A 16,308-nucleotide genomic window follows, 5' to 3' on the forward strand; every position below is an offset into this window, starting at 1 on the left:
TTTTTCTTGAATCATGAAAATTGGATCATTCTTTAGCACCACCTAATTAGAATAAATCTGACCTGGAAAAAAAAAGATTTGAACACCAAAGAAATCTAACAGTTGCTGCAAATTTTCGGGTTTTTTTTTTTAACGGGAACAGAGTAATCGGAGAGGCTGGTTTAATTCTCATGAAATACAGGCCATACATCATTTATTGGATAACAAGAGCGTTCCTTGCATTTAATGGGCAACCGCAACATTGGGCAGAACCTGCCTCTAGAACTGAATGCGACACTCCAAAAAGCTTGAAATCCTACATCAAGAAAAACTCATCGTGAGGTTTTTTCCTTACCTGTAGTTTCATTTCATTAAAAAAAAAAACTAAAACAAAACGATTTGGATCCTCTCGTGCTTGCTAAAACCTCTTACCAATTAGACAGAGGAGGATCCAAATCTGGAGTGTTGCAATTGGGAAGCGCCGACCACTTTTCCAATTAGTACAAATACCTTCCTATATGAGTAAATTCACATCATGAAACAACATAACATACCAATACCACAGATCCACCAAACAGCGAATGGCTTTTCTGCAACTGGAACATGCAAAACTAAAGATATGAACATAAAATTTCTATCGTGCACAGATATTTACAACCAAATACCAATACAACACCCCATGTTCAACATAGAAAAAACCACAGAGAAATTTTTTATTTGTTTCTTCATATGGGAAATCTGTATGCCGCAGATGAGATTAATTGTCAGCTACTATCAACACAAGACACCTAAATATCATGTTCTATTAAAAAGAAGAAGCATAAAGTATAAGGAAAGAGAAGTTGACTCTGCCTGCAGGAAGCCTAAACTGTATACTCATCTTCCAATAACAAGAGTATCCCACTTATCACCCAAAACAAGAACTTTAATGCTGATAACAGGGACCCAGATTATTCACATTCTTTCAATTGGCTCAGTCCGATCCTGAACAGCCAAACGTTCTGAAACATCAGCCAATGACTTGAGGTTGCACTTGATCAGTGCCTCAACAAAGTAGCATGTTTCATCCTTGGTGTTCCCATCTGGCACATCCACCACAAATGATTCAATCACCAATGTTCCTGGTCTGCCATCAGTGACCTCAGGATGGACTGTAACGATGGAGGAGTAGTTCTGCCAATTTGCATAACATATCGACAATTTTGCAGTTTCAGCAAATTAGATCCATAAAAGTACAGGACATATTATAAAAATAAAAATTCAACCCGATAAGGGGGGCCAATGCAGAACTAGTGCAATAGCATTCACATAAATTCAAATATTAAAACAAAAGGAGGCGGGATAATATGTCTCAGAACTGAAAACCAACACATCTTCAACAACATGATAAACAACATTGCTGGCCCACTTATGCGTATCAACTAAAAATATTCTATTATAACAAATCCATTACATGCAAAAAAAAGAAAAAAGGGAAATCAGCTGACAAATGTGCTAGTAGCACAACAAAAATAAATAATTGGATAGAGGAAGAGGCCACATTGACATAAGGCATATAAATTGCCCTAGACAGCGTGCAGTCATAAAGAACATTCATGCCAATGGCCAAATTCAGCAGACAGATTTCACAAGTCAATTTGTAGGATATATATATATATATATATATATATATATATATATCCTTCTAGTTTCATAACTCCTATTTCCAGTTTTGTAAAGCTACGTTCCATCTCAAACATGAAAAAATCTTCTAAAAGACTTAATAGATTTGACCATTTAAACAATGATTTTGACAATTCATGCTCAATCCACAGAGTCTTATCCTAATGACTGGCAACAAAAGTTAGCACATTCAGTCCTCCACCTTCGAAGTTGCAAGTGACCATATCCAAAACCTTATTACTTTTCCAGGTAATTTATGCATTACATAATCTAACAGAAAAATATCATATGATAAGAGAACAAAAAAAGTTACTTTGAGATGAATCCTTATATTTCAGTCAAGATTATACGTTAAACACTAAAAATTTACTCGAATTCAATGGGCATGCATTTAAAGTTACATGTGTGATGTGTAACTAATTAAACCAAGCAGAAAATTCATACCTTCAACCTGTGATCTCCTCCAACAATCGTCATGCTCAAAATATGCTCATCATCGTCTAGATACTCTAACCTTTCAGTGCTAGTTGTGGCTGGCAGACCTGACTTAACATTAACTTCTCTAACGCTTCCAATCTGAAGGTCACCCTGCACAACACACCTGCTAACAAATGGTTTGTACTTCTGCGGTTGATCAAATCTCCTCACCAAAGACCAAACCTGATTGACCAAAAACCAATAATCATTCATTAAGGCAGAAAACACTGCCAAGTTTGCCTTCAATCAAAGCAAACAAAAACCTGAAGCTTAATCTGAAAATAATTTTTTTTGTAACTACACGACGTTCCAGTAGTAGTATGTGACATCAAATTAAACTCATTCAATGGGAAGTTTATCGGTATTTGAAGATGAGACATAAGAACCCCTAGCTATCCTTTCCACACTCGAGTGAAATGAAAGTTTAAAGAAAATCTTCTGTTCCATTTCTATTTAAACAAAGCAAATACTTAGTAATTACACAAGAAAACAACAATTTTACAGGTAACTTCTACTAATCAATCCTCAATCAAAAGTTGTAAATCTTTTACATTGCACCTCTTAAAATCACACGCTACAAAAAGCTGAAGGTCGTGTTTGAATGGCCCGACGTAGATTGCCAATAACTTCTATTGATTCACAAAATGTTTAAAATCAGATTACATTTCAAACGAGCCAATAATCTAGCTTAAATTTTCAGTTATAACTCACAACTCTAATCAATCCCTACTTTAATTTCGATCTCCTCATATATTCATAACACATGCAATGAAAACAATAAAGGAAAGGATAATAAAATTTCCAATAATAGAAAGTCACCGGGAAATCAAGTTAAGCTACTTATAATAGGCGTCTAAAGAGAAAATTTACAGAATTAAACAAAAAAAGACTCCTAGACCTATGTACGAATCTAACACCGATACAAACACAATCGATTATATGAAAAAAGTAAATACTATTGAAATTATAAAAAAGGAAAAAGAAAAAAAAATACGAGATGAACAGGAGCTTTGATGTGTTTAACAAGCGAAGAGCTGCACTGATTTTCTTTAACGTCGTGTTTGTGGTATCTCTTGATGAACTCCTCTTCCATCTTACTAAACCCGTTCCCTTTCATGGTGATAGAATCATTGGTCACCATCGAGGTAACCTTAGCAGAAAACCTAGCCCAGGGAAGAGAGGTGGAAAAACCGGTGAAAAAGCCAACCGGGGGGTGGGGGATTAGCGGGTTCGACGACTGTTACAGGGAAGCCCTAGAAAGGTCCGAAACGCAACGCCATCGGCCAGGTCCAGTAGCGAAAGGTCCAGAGTGCTTCTTTCTATCTCATCGCCTGTAATTATTAATTATTAAATTAGTAATCGGGAAAAAGAAAAAGAATCGGCGTGTTTTTTTTTTTTTTTAATCAATGAAGAAATTTGGGTATTATTGTTTATTCGTACTTTCCATGGTGATGTGCGAGTAGCGACAGGAATTTTGGTTTTGCTGCCCAGGCTGAGTTTTGATAGGTCTAAGGACTTTGGACGGACGTACTGAATGTTAAAACGGTTGCGTACTCAAGACTTGTGCTTGGGCTGAATTTGTTTAATAGCCAAATCTTTAGGCCCAAATTTTCCCCCAAATGATCTACACGTTTGCCCTAATCCTCTTTTCTTTACCGCCATCCTACTCTCTGCTATTCAGCGAAAAGTTAGGGTTCAAGTTGAAAGATTTTGAAGCAAAGATGACAAAAGAGGAAGCTGAAAACGGAAGAGATGGCATGGTAATTGATGGACCTGAGCAAGCAAACGCCGTCCCTGATGGATTCAACTTTAACTATCTCAGAATCTAGTATCGTAAGAATTCTCATTTTTCTCTTTGATAGTTTTTTAAAGGAAATATATTGCTTGAATGATGGAGTTTTTCTTTTATTCTAGCGGTTATGATTTGAATTTAAAACTAATTTTCTCGCAGGAAAGTTATTTTCTCATGATGATATCTTTTAAGTGGATGTCTTATGGAAAGGGTAATCCAAATCTCTTCTTTCTTTTCTTGCATATGCAAGCGCGTTTGTTTCTATGCTTTCGTGTTTTTTTATGTATCAATGTATATGTGTTTGCTTTATCTGCAGATGGCAAGCATCCTGCTTGTGACAACTGACAAGTCTTACTTTGGAAGAAGGGACTTTTCTTTCACGCTAGAAAATGACATTTATATTTGATTCCAGTCTTTCAACAGTGATTCTGAACTGAAATTTTCCATATAAGAAAAGTGTCCCTTCAAGATAGATATTGGGCCCGTCTACAGTGTTGATGTAAGATTTCGTACCATTTTCTTCTTATTATGCAGTCTTTGGATCAATTTTTGATGAGCTATGAGTTCAAACTGGTGATATTTATCCTGACTTTCTGTTGAAATATAAATGTTTTCTATTTCGTTAGTTATTGATGTATTGTCTGCAATATAGCCTGCTAAGAGGCATGTGTATGCACAAATTGGAGACAATGTTTTCACTCCAGTTGAGAGGAAACTGGTTTTTGATATTGTAAGATACTGGACTTCTAGAAAACTAAGCATCTTAGTCTACTTTGCAAACTGAGTACACAGTCTGTATCGGCCATGTTGTTTCCCTTGTTGGAGTTATGTATTTTCTTGTCCCAGGATATAACAGATTATGACTATGTTAGATATTGCTGCACAGGAGCTGACGTTTGCTTGGAATGCTGGCCTTTAATGACAGTTGCAATTAAAGTGATTGATGCTGCTCTCCGAAGTAAAATACTTTATATTAGTTTGTTAATCATGCTTTGAGTCCTTAGCTGCCTAGATCCCAGACTATTGTAATTGGAACTTTGAGTCCTTAGCTGTCCTACTTAACATGCTTGCATTACAATGTAGGCACTTTTTGTTTTCTTGAGCTCACATGACATGTATATGTCTTCTGACATTATCAATTAACATCTAATAATGCTCATGACTTTGCCTTTAATCACATTTTATGGGTATATAGTGGTTGATGTGGTGTGCACTGCTGGGTTTGTGATAGAAAGGCCAGAAGTTAATGCAGTAAACAGTTAAAATGATCATATAATGTCTATTATTTCCTTACCTGCATTGTTACGTGAGGATTTTAACGTTACTGTCATCACTTCTGCAGGTTGACTAATGAACAGAGGGAAGCCATTGTTGATTATTTCCTTGGATACAAGGTGTTTAACTAGTGGTCTGAAATACAGCTGGGTTTTGCTAGTTTTTTAATACCAAGAAACCGTTGACTTTGTCCTTTGTTTTTGTTTGGCCAATGACTTTTTACTTTGTTCAGGGAAATGAAAATAGTAACAAAAAGATATCTTTACCACGTCCTGTTCTTCATTCTTTCCTGGCTTGAGTGATACTGTATATCATTTTTAATTTCCTTATTCTGGACCTACTGTTTCATCCACTTAAGACATATTCTGACTTTGCACAAGATCCTATACTGAAGTTCTGAAGGGTTTTTTTGAGGCTAAACTACTTTCAAACCAAAATTTACCTTCATCTGAGAAGAGAGATGAGAAGATCCTAGAAATGATTCCTGATGCAAGTAAAATTTATAGTCTCTTCAGTGGATAGCTCTGTCATTTACCTTAGCAGATGCTCATGTATGGAGTATGGACGTGCTATCTTTGCAGCTGTTGCTTCTGAGCTTTCGGGTAGGTGGCAGGAGAATAAGTGATCTTCCATGTCAAGATGAAATTAATGTTGTTAGATGGGAGCAACTAAAATATATACAGCCATCGGGTAAACGAAAGGTATGAATTGGAATGCTCACACTTTAGGGGTTAAATACATCAGGGGCAGTGGAAACCTCTGTTTAGTGTGTCTGACATGAACCACATAGGCCACTCTGTTTGAAAAGGTGCCATAGAAATTGAATACTTAATGCACTTTTTGAGTTGTATGGTTTGAATTTGTTTGTACATTAATTAATCTAATAGAGATAGTCAAATGTTTGAACACTCAATGCACTTTTTTGGTCATATGATTTGAATTTGTTTTAGATTAATTACTCTAATAGTGATGCTAAAATATATTGAATTGGAATCTGTTTGCTATGTGTAAAAGATATAATTGCCATCATAAATTGAGTACAGCCATCAAACAGCTAATAGAATTTTGAGACTCGGATAATAAAGCTCCATAAAACAGATCATAGAGTGAGAGTTCCATGATATGTTAAAGTGTTTACAATAAAAGGGGTGAGTCCACCACTGCTGGCCCTACTTACAATCAGTTTTACATGTGTTAGCAACTGGATTATCCAGCCGTCAACATTTTCATTTTATCCTGCACAATCAAAGTGCATTTCCAAGAAAATCAGCAATAAATAATGAGCTGGACCAAGTTATTAATCCTTGCTCTCAAAATTCAATACTATTTGATTGCTGTCTTGGACTTCTAAGTTGTTAGAGACACATTCATCAAATGTATGTTTGACACAGGTGGCCTCTGTTTTACTTAGAGGAGAATTTTTCTCATGTACATTTTACTTTATTTTTCATTTTTTTAGTTATTTTGCATGATTCACCTTTTCCAGACACAAGGACTAAGGAGATGTGTTGAAGAGATCTTCTTTTCCTTTACTTACCCTAGGCTTGATACACACTATTACTCCTTTTGGTTTTGTTTTATTTTGTTTTTGGGTTCATTTATTCTTTTCTCTTTAAACTAATATAGATAATGATTTTAGAATTACATTCACCTCCATTTCATACACCACTATATATAAATTACTTTCATGATAGAAAGAAGTTTTTATGTATAAAAATATCTATGCATAACCCGTCACATGCGTCTACTTGTATATATATGAGGTTTCGAAGCACATTAACCATTTATTGAAGGCACCATTCTGTGTAAGTCCAAAAACTAGTTTTGGAAAATCTGTTTAGACATCAGTTTTTATCAATGTGAAGATTGACCAGAAATCATAGGTTTGGCTCCTAAAGTTGTGATGTAAATTCTGTTTTAAGAACCAAGACATTTAAACCTAAAAGCTAAAGCACTACCATGGAATGCTTCCGAAACCAGAAGTATTATCAGTAGCTGTGTTTATGCTATGAAGCCTTGAATATGTGCTGTTATTGGATTTCTTTCCTTCACTTAATTGCTATTTGGATCTGTACATACAGCTCAATACCTCATGATGGGGACTATCCTCCTGTTCTGATTCTCTAGAAATGTAGGAGAGATGAAACTTCATTCGATCACCCCTTGCATGAATTTTAGTGGTCTCAAGTGTTTTTTAACATTCTTGTTTTCCTCTAGGTCGTGTTTGTGTTCCGATTGACCCAAACAATTGTGATGAATTTGATCCAACTACAGTGCCAAACCTATCCCAGTATGCATGCTCTCAACTTTCAATTTTCTTATTTACGTATGACAGTCTGAGATTTTGCTTTTCAAAATGTCCAATTTCAATTTTAATAGTTTGTGAGAACTTCAACCAAGAAAAAGAATTATATTGTATTTCAACCTAAATTATGAATTCTAGCTATGTAGTTCTTTTTCATGTGTACACTGTGTTGCATAAGCTGTTGGCCCTTCGTAGAGAGGTCTGCCTATAAATTCTTTTGATTCTATTTACGTGGCAGCTTTTGGAAGAACTAAACGAGGAATAAGACAAGATTCTGAGAGTGGTATGTTTATTTTATGCAATATTATTTATTCTTATGATGGTTAGGTCCATTGTCCTTGACTTTTAGTTAGCCATTTGCAAAAACTAGAAGATTGCAGTTTGGATCTTGAGGGAAAAAATTGAAAAAGACAAGGAAAAGGGAAGTCACGGACTTTCTCAAGAAAGAAATTGCACTTGCAAAAACATGTTCCAATTTTCTATTTCCTTCTCTGATATCTTTGACATACAAAAATCATCTTTCATTCAGGTTTGATCTTTGTAAGGAAAGAATTGAAGGATAAATAGGGTCACAAACTTATGTGATTGGTCAATATATTTGTTAGGACTTAGGATGTGCTACTGTATGTCACATTTCTTGCACGACTTAAACATGGCCTATTAAGCTATAATGCCACCTGAAATTGGTATTTCTGTATTTCTGATATTATTGTCTTTGGTTGATAGCAGAATGGGATGGAGCCTCACTTGGAGAGTCAGTCACATGCTTCCGATCATCTTTTTTACAGCCTCTGATAAAATCCTGCAAGGAGGAGATAGAGAGTTGTTACAATGCAAAGCTGCAGCAATCCAAGAACACCCTCTGTTGTTAGTGTTTCCTAAATGATATCATCCATGGATCTGGTCGTCTTTGATTGTGATATAACCATATATGTTGTTGATGACTAATGTTTTGATATTTTCTGTTGTCTTGTCCTCGATATGAAGTTATATTTTTACAATGATCCCACCTATGAGTGCAACTTAACTACCCTTGTAAATATAAATTTATTTTAATCCCTTTATGAATTTGTATTGCCTTCCTTGTCTGCTTTATGTTAGGTTCTGGTTTCTCTGATATTCCAAACATCGTCCAATGATACGCTTAATCGTTGTCAGAAGTTATACATCAAGAAAGTTTGATTCCAAGTAGACGTGGCTGTTTCCAGCGATAAGGAGTGATATGAAATCTTTTTTAACTCGTGTATGTGTTCGTGTTTGTGTGTGTTTTTTTTTTTTAAACTATAGCATTTGCAATTTGCAAAGCACATGAATTGCTTTTGCCCTTCTCTTCCAACTCCTTATTTTCCATTAGGTTGGACCGAACCAAATCGAGGCTTTTACTTGATTTCCCCTATAAATTTTGTTCGACGTTCGCTCAAAGTCAAGCTGGTTGATCTAAAACCCTGTCATGATAATGAAATACTAGCAGTAAATTTAGATATCTGCTCTGCTTGTGGAGACAGACATGTTAAGAAATAAGGAAATTAATTTTTTAAAATATTTTTATAAAAGATAGCAGCTTAAAAATAATAAAATTAAATATATTAAAATTTAAATCTCAATTGATTAAATGTTATTTTTTAAAAATAATTATATAAGTTTAAACTTGATTCTAAATGCCTAATTTTAATTCAATTATAACGCCTTTGTGACTTTGTCTAGCGTAAGTAGAATTTCAGCTATCACAGAAAAAAAAAAACATTCTTAACGCTTAAATAATCCTCTCGTACAAAACCAAAAAGCCAATCTAACAATACAACATCATTGATAGAAGATCCCCCAATAAAACTACCATTTACACTACAAACTAAAAAGAGAGGTGAAATCTCTCTCGATTTTTTAACAGCTGTATGCTGCAATTTTTCATTTAGAGAAAAATGAATGAGAATGTTGTAATCCTAATTTGCAAGAATCTCCCATATCAATTCATAATCAAAAGATGGCATTTTTGCGAGCAAACAGTCCTCAAATTGTGGTTCCTCTGCCATCATGATTGGATAATCATTGGAAACAGAGGACAGTGAATTCTCACATCTCCAATAACCATCTTCGGACACAGTTGATGACAGCAACTTGTTGCTTATATTGTCACCAAAATCCGCAGGCGATAACGATGAGGACGATGAACATAATTGTGTTACCTTCACTTCTTTTTCAGGTTCAGGAGAAGCAGCAGGACGATCAGAGTTTCCTTTCTCGGCATTCTTTTTAGCTCTCTCTGTTTTCACCTTTTGACAAATGGCTTGAATCTTAGCGTCCACTGTATTCTTCAGAGCATTCAACCTAGCACAATCTCCAAACCCCAACGTACTGGGATCCTTCATATTTGGAAAATTCAACCTTGCATATTCTCCTCTAAGCTTATACGCGGCACGATCATAGGCATAAGCTGCAACTTCAGCTGTTTCATAAGTGCCTAACCAGACTCGCGTCCTGTTTTGTGGAAGTCTGATTTCGGCTACCCATTTGCCCCAGTGTCTCTGCCTCACGCCCCTGTAGAGCTTCTTCTTTTGAGGACTCAAGTAGTTGCTCTTTGATGCAAGGTTTTGGCAGTTTTGAAGCTGATTCGTTAGAGAGTAGCGTGAAAATGAAGCGTTTCCTTTGTTCTCTTCGCAGAACTTTTGAAGTAGATCTCTTTGGCGGAGATAGACTGAAGAGCCTAATGGCTCATAAACAGAGTTGGTAGTGATGTCTGTTGATATTGTTGTCGTTGATCGTGCGCTCTGAGAGAAGACTGCATCTAAGGTATTTGAGCCTCCTAATAATATGAGCTGTGATAGCGAAGACCCAATATCGGCAGCATTGTTGAATCCAAAAGGATGATTGATTTCTTGCATTTTTTCCTTGATTCGTTTGTTGTTCTGAATCAAAACAGAGGAAACAGAGTGCTAAAAACTGTCCCTTTTCCTATTAGAACAAAATTAAAAAAAGGCAAAAGAAAGTGAAATAATGATGAAAACAGAGAAAAGGAAAAGATAAGATTCTTGGTTTGAAACAGAGATAAAGGAAATGAATATTTGAACGATGAAGAATTGTTGAGTTGAATTTTAAATTTGAGAGGTAAAGCAAGTGAAAAACCCAGATTTTAGGAGGAGAGGTATAGAAGAAAAGAATTCAGATTTTTGTTTGGGGTTTCCAAAGGAAGAGATCAGAATTACTATGCTTAGACCTTAGTCTGGTAGTATTTATAGCTGCATGCCAGACTTCTTACGGATTTTTTTACCTTGGAAGTTTGAATCCCAGTCCAACTTACTGGATTTACGCTTCGATGACTGGTAGGCCCTCAAGTCCATTTTGTATTTATTGTGTTCTTAGATTTTTTTCTAACTGGATAAGGGAAAAGAAATGACTTTCCTCGTTGTGAACAGAAGTAATTTTTCATTTTTTTATTACAATTTTATAAGTGAAAAATTACATTAAAAAGTTACATAAAAATCCATCATTTATAAATAACATGCTGCTTTACGAACGCTCACGTTCTTAGATGCTATCTAAATCGTCAAAATCCAAACTTTGGACCTTAAGCACGAAAAAGGTTGAAAGGGTGAAGCAGTGATTTCGTACCAAGCATTATTGCCAGACATGTTGCCTCGGATTGACTCTGAATCCATTTGATTTTACCAGTTTCATGTTTTGACTTTCCGCGTGGTTCCCCACTTCCCACGCATGTCCGTACTTTCATTACTTATTGAATTCTACTATTTCGATTTATTTACGTAGCAAAGTCAACTTGTCTTCTTAAAAATCATTATTTCTCTGCCACGCGTCTTATAAAAACGCATTTCCTCCTTTTTTATTTTTTTCTCTTATTATTTTTCTTTTTGGGTGCTGTTTTTTTCGTCTCTTTAGAGAAGAAATTCTTTTAGTACATAATTTAATACGTTTACCTTTTTTTTTTTAAAACTTTTGTGTTCATCTCCATCCTTTACTTTCTTTGCAGAAAAATCCAAATGCCATTACAGCCTCAAGCTTTTTTAAGGTTTTTAACATAAAAGTTAGGCATACATGAGAAACATCCATATAAATGGGTAGCTAGGTTTATCGAGCTTGACATAGTCAGAAGCAAAAGTCAAGGTAAATGCAAGGAGTTAAAGGTCAAAGAGTCTACAGATCTGCATACCTAATTTCAGGAAAACACCGTTTCACTACCACGAATCTAGCACATGACTTACCCTGTTCGAAAGAATTATTATCAGTAATTGTCGTTCATGCATTTGCTCAAATTTGTCCAAGCAAACAGTGAATTATTGACATAAAAAACAACAGAAACATGGAGGTAGATGATGCATTTCTCTTCCCCTTCCCCTTTCCAATCATGTCTTAGTACTTCTAATTAATTCAAATGCAAGAAATAGAAGGCTGCCTGAAGTTGATGATTTGGTTCGGAAATGTGATGGTTATAGAATCGTAGTAAATGTTTCCTTTCTAATCCAAGAAAGATGAATTAAATTCGACTCAAATTTTGCCTCATGATAAAAAGATGGAGAGTGAAAGAAAATGAAAGTGTATATCAACGCTCAAAACAAAACCATTGATTGAATCAGCTGGTTGAGACCTTTTCTTCAGGAAATCAGAAAGGTTGCCATCAACATCAAATTGGGATCCAATCTTGGTATGGAGCATTAAAGACGTAAAGGTAGGGTTTGAAAAGGTCATAGATATAGGCTTTTTTGTTCCAATGACAATGCTCGTGAAAGACACCCCATCACCTCGAGTGGCCACAAAGGGAAAAAGATCTGGTGTACTTGCATGTGAAATAAACCTAACTATAGCCTCACAAGTCAATCCTCAATAGTGCTATCTCCTCAATCTTCATGTTGCTCTGTCTACAACTTGGTTGATCTTTTCAATTTACGCCTTTGATTTTTTTTTCCAAATTTGCCCTCGTTTGCTTTTCCCAAAGAAAATGCCATGCAACCCTTATTACCTTAGTACTTTGCCATGTTCAATTTTTTTTTTTTTGAAGTTCCTAGTTTACACTGATTAATCCGACGCTATTATCTACAAAAACTTAATTAAGGGAAGAGATTACGCTTTGAACTTAGATAATTTTTCAGAATATGGAATCATCGTACCACTAAGCTGCATGATCGTTAACTGTTCAATGTTTTGTTTTATGTGTGGTTTTAGTATTAAGATAATGAGTTTTTCTTTTTACTTTTAAGTACAAAATGACAATAATCATAAGTTAAGTTCGTAGCTATTTAGACTTCAACAAAAAGATTTTAAATTTAAGTACTGTTAGTGATAATTTATTAGAATCATTTCGAATGTACGATTTATAGTTATCTATTTTAGATTATTAGATACAATATATTTTGTTTTGGTCTGTCTGAAGAATTGAACAATCTTTTTAAAAAAATAATAATTTCATCATTACTTTTTATTTGGAATTGAAATTCAAACCTAAATCCATTATAAGAAGTTGTTGAAAGAAATTTATATTCATACATTAGTTTTAATCAGCTAAAATATCTCTATCATGTACATAAAGGGTGTATTTTTTGTTTATAAGTTAACTTAGAGTTCTATTTTTTATAGAGGTTAACTTTGTTAAGCCCAATATTTCTTTAAGCTAAAATTTTAAAACAAAGTCAAGCTCGTGAAGGAATGTTATATACGTCACTTATTTTGATCAAATCTTATCCATAGGTGAAGAGGGCAAGCATGCATCACAATTAATTTAAACCATATAATTATATCTTAAAATATAAAAATTTTAAAAGAAAAAATTAAAAAGCTAAAACTGATCTTACTCTTGTCTAAAGTCTCTTTATCTGCTTTCTTCATCGTTCTCTTTACATAAATACTAACTAGAGTGTCATAATTAAAATTGAATTTAATTACCTGATTATGTTTTAATTTATTAATTAATTATTTAATAAATTATATAAATAATTAAATATAATAACTTTATTATAATTGTAATTTCTCGAAATGGAAAGGCAAAGGCAGAGGGGGGCTTGAAAAAGTTGATTTTTGGCGGTATATTGACTTGGTCGCACTTATACATAGCAGGGTAACGCCGACTAAGCCAGTGGTCTAGACTCCTAAGGCCGACACGTCAACTTCTATGGTTGCTGGCCGACCATAGTGTCACCGGCTCTAAGGGGAGAAATTAGAAAATCCCACATTCGCATGATTTCATTTCATTTCCGATAAAAAGGATTTTCTATCAATTCAACGTCGCTTTCTCCATCCCAAAAAAAAAAAGAACCCTACGTCATTTCACTAACAATTGATGATAAAAGCTTGTTTTTTCGCAGGGGACGGAGGAAGGATGGAGCCAAGGAGGTGTCAAGGGTTGGGGAAAGAAGGGCGGTTTTGCGATGTTGATTGGAAAATTATTCATAGAATTTTATAAGGGAATCTTTTGGGCGAAGGCGGGGAAGAGGAAGTTTATAGGAAAGAAAATATTGTATGCCAACTAGGATAGGTAAAAATGATAAAAGATGAATGTTGGTCGACGGTTTGTAAATTTGATCAGTAAATTCGATAAATCAACAAGTGAAAATTTAATGGATTTACTAATTTCAATTAGAGTACCAATCTGTTTTGATTTAAAAAAAAAAAAAAAAAAAAAAAAAAAAAAAAAAAAACCTCTCCTACTTTCAAATTTTTTTTTTTACCAAAAATAAAAAGATATTATATGAATAATGATAATTTTGATATCAAAAGATAACAATTTTTTACATTTTGTAGACGTACATTGTAACATGCTAGTACAAAGAATAACATACCACCAACTAAGCTTTACTTGATAAAAATAATGAAAAAGTATTATTTGATAAAAATAAGATTCTGAATGTGAAGCTTAACAAGATTTGCAAAGAAGCTAATGGGATACAGACGCTCTCGCAAAGGCAGAGGTTGACAGAATTGAAAATCTTATGATTGAGTATTATTTTATAATTGATTGATAATGTATTGCATTAATATATCGTTAATATATTAAATATTAATTCAATAAAAAAATACATTCATATGACAATATGTGAAATGATGTGGCTTAAGTTAATTCATTTAGAGAAATAAATTTAAAACAATCCCTATTGAGGTAAAATGATTTTAAACTATTCCATTGTTGAAAAAAAAAACTCATTCTTATAATTTTAAATTCTAAATGGTAGATATTTATAAATAGTTTAGTGGAGAGAATTAGAATGGGGTTCAGGTGTTAAGGGGCACAGGCCTTATAGAATGGGGTCGTCGCCCTTTATGAAGGCAGGATTGGAAAGATGTTGCTTTGAATTTCACATTCAAGACATCATGTGGAATGCACTATTTTATTTATATTTCCAAATATTATGCACTTTAATAGAACCATATAATATATATGCACTATTTTAGATTTTATCATATAAATATATGTGCATTTTGAACATTTTGTTAAATTGTTGGTGCATGATAATTAAAATGTTCAAAGAATAAAATTTGAATTTTCTCTTCTTCAAATAATATTATATATATTTTGATGCAAAAGAAAATCAAATATATGCCTATAGAAATCATATCATTTGTGGAAAATCGATAATATATTGCATAAATAAATGATTTTGGTGCAACCCAGGAGAAATTATCAGTTTTTATATGCATTTAATTTAAAATTTTATTGATTAAACTGGGGAAATAACGATAAATGATATAAGACAATACTGTGTCAATTAAAAATATAAAGTATTTTTATTTTGATTGATGATTACTATTGTTTTTTAGAAAAACATAAAATATATATCACAATATTCCTAAAAAAGAACAATTTTAATGTTACAATATGATTCACGTGTAAGTAAAAAATTCAACATCATTAGAAAATCTCAATGAAATGTTTTATGTATACATAAAGAATCTAAAATTTAATAATTTAAAATTTTGAATTCAAGTGATGTCCAACATATATGTATGGGCTTTTTAATGTGCTCTCCCATGAGTTACAAGTGTGATTTATCTCCTCAACACTTAATTCATATTTGGGAATTAGATTAAAAAATGTACATTATAACAAAAAAATAGATCCATGTCAATATTGAATTATAACGCATTATTTTTTTAGAATTAAAATTGCATGAGATTGAATTTTAATTAATAAAATTAAAATTTTAATATTTTATTAATAAATTATACCATTGATGTTAAATTATAACAAATTAACTTACTCATTAATGATTTTTGGTGTTACCCTCACCCTCTTAGGCCAACATATCACTTGAGCATATAAAGTATTTTGATCTTTGTTATATGTACTTGGTCCCCCTTTGTCGTAATCTTCCTTGTTATAAGGCATACAATTTGGGTCTACCACTGTGCCACTGCCTGTGGTTGATACATTGAGCCCATGAAAATCTGTTAATGAGATATATCTATGAGAATCATCGTCCCCCATGAATGACTTGATCGTTTCTCGTCTTTGCGAATTCAGGTAATAATATTGTACTTACGCTTAAAAAACAAATTAATTAAGTTCTTACGAAAAGAATCTCAACAGTTAAATTTCAGATTTCATATTCTAAAATTTTAAAACGAGAATTGTAATGATATTTGAGAGAGTTAGTTTTCGAAGTATAGCTTAATACACATAAAAAAAAAAATAAAAGTTCAAGCTAACTTACTAAGTAAAGTTTGAGATGAAAAAGAATTATCCTCTTTGTGCAATCTAATTATTGTGAAATTTAGAGTTTAATTTAAATGAATATCACACTTTTTTTAGGATGCGAATTGTTATAAAGTTTGTACTTATAAATTCTCTTTAGTTTTCTTTAAATTTTTTCCTTTGTCA

General features: G+C 33.4%; 2 protein-coding genes and 1 pseudogene across 16 annotated transcripts; 1 reads left to right on the top strand and 2 right to left on the bottom strand.

The window, feature by feature from the left end:
* Positions 1 to 77: 77 nt before the first annotated feature.
* Positions 78 to 3,696, bottom strand: LOC111278872 (abscisic acid receptor PYL8-like). Of its 3 annotated transcripts, none has more exons than XM_089746183.1 (5): positions 3,559 to 3,696; positions 3,113 to 3,449; positions 2,086 to 2,301; positions 412 to 1,152; positions 78 to 295 (listed from the first exon to the last, which is right to left on the bottom strand). In XM_089746183.1, exons 2-4 carry the CDS (start codon positions 3,257 to 3,259, stop codon positions 934 to 936), a joined length of 582 nt encoding a protein of 193 aa, XP_089602309.1. In that variant the 5' UTR covers positions 3,260 to 3,449; positions 3,559 to 3,696; the 3' UTR covers positions 78 to 295; positions 412 to 933. The 3 variants fall into 3 exon arrangements, with proteins under 3 accessions (XP_089602309.1, XP_089602310.1, XP_089602311.1); XM_089746184.1 differs by lacking the exon at positions 3,559 to 3,696 and having other exon boundaries at positions 412 to 493; positions 832 to 1,152; positions 3,113 to 3,543; XM_089746185.1 differs by lacking the exon at positions 3,559 to 3,696 and having other exon boundaries at positions 832 to 1,152; positions 3,113 to 3,543.
* A 115-nt stretch (positions 3,697 to 3,811) lies between these two features.
* On the top strand, positions 3,812 to 8,558 carry LOC111278849 (uncharacterized). 13 transcript variants are annotated; one of them, XM_089746190.1, is made up of 10 exons: positions 3,812 to 3,951; positions 4,070 to 4,121; positions 4,227 to 4,409; positions 4,797 to 4,868; positions 5,253 to 5,304; positions 5,566 to 5,678; positions 5,767 to 5,886; positions 7,403 to 7,475; positions 7,729 to 7,773; positions 8,217 to 8,558. In XM_089746190.1, exons 6-10 carry the CDS (start codon positions 5,673 to 5,675, stop codon positions 8,360 to 8,362), a joined length of 390 nt encoding a protein of 129 aa, XP_089602316.1. In that variant the 5' UTR covers positions 3,812 to 3,951; positions 4,070 to 4,121; positions 4,227 to 4,409; positions 4,797 to 4,868; positions 5,253 to 5,304; positions 5,566 to 5,672; the 3' UTR covers positions 8,363 to 8,558. The 13 variants fall into 13 exon arrangements, 9 of the variants coding, with proteins under 9 accessions (XP_089602316.1, XP_089602313.1, XP_089602312.1 ...); XR_016329095.1 differs by lacking the exon at positions 5,566 to 5,678 and having other exon boundaries at positions 8,220 to 8,558; XM_089746187.1 differs by having other exon boundaries at positions 5,566 to 5,886.
* Positions 8,559 to 9,212: 654 nt separating this feature from the next.
* Positions 9,213 to 10,691, bottom strand: LOC111287270 (ethylene-responsive transcription factor ERF061 pseudogene; annotated as a pseudogene).
* Between the last annotated feature and the right edge of the window lie 5,617 nt (positions 10,692 to 16,308).

This window comes from Durio zibethinus, chromosome 17 (assembly GCF_047325235.1).
Source record: "Durio zibethinus cultivar Kanyao isolate XHJ-2024 chromosome 17, ASM4732523v1, whole genome shotgun sequence".
Taxonomy (NCBI): domain Eukaryota; kingdom Viridiplantae; phylum Streptophyta; class Magnoliopsida; order Malvales; family Malvaceae; genus Durio; species Durio zibethinus.

Coding starts and splice junctions, on each gene's coding strand:
- LOC111278849 (XM_022865534.2), top strand. Junction 5,887..7,402: donor AGCCATCGGGTAAACGAAAG/GTATGAATTGGA, acceptor GTTTTCCTCTAG/GTCGTGTTTGTGTTCCGATT. Junction 7,774..8,216: donor AAGACAAGATTCTGAGAGTG/GTATGTTTATTT, acceptor TTTGGTTGATAG/CAGAATGGGATGGAGCCTCA.
- LOC111278872 (XM_089746183.1), bottom strand. CDS start 3,259: ATGGTGACCAATGATTCTATCACCATGAAAGGGAACGGGTTTAGTAAG. Junction 2,302..3,112: donor TCAAAGCTCCTGTTCATCTC/GTATTTTTTTTT, acceptor TTGGTCAATCAG/GTTTGGTCTTTGGTGAGGAG. Junction 1,153..2,085: donor GAGGAGATCACAGGTTGAAG/GTATGAATTTTC, acceptor GCAAATTGGCAG/AACTACTCCTCCATCGTTAC.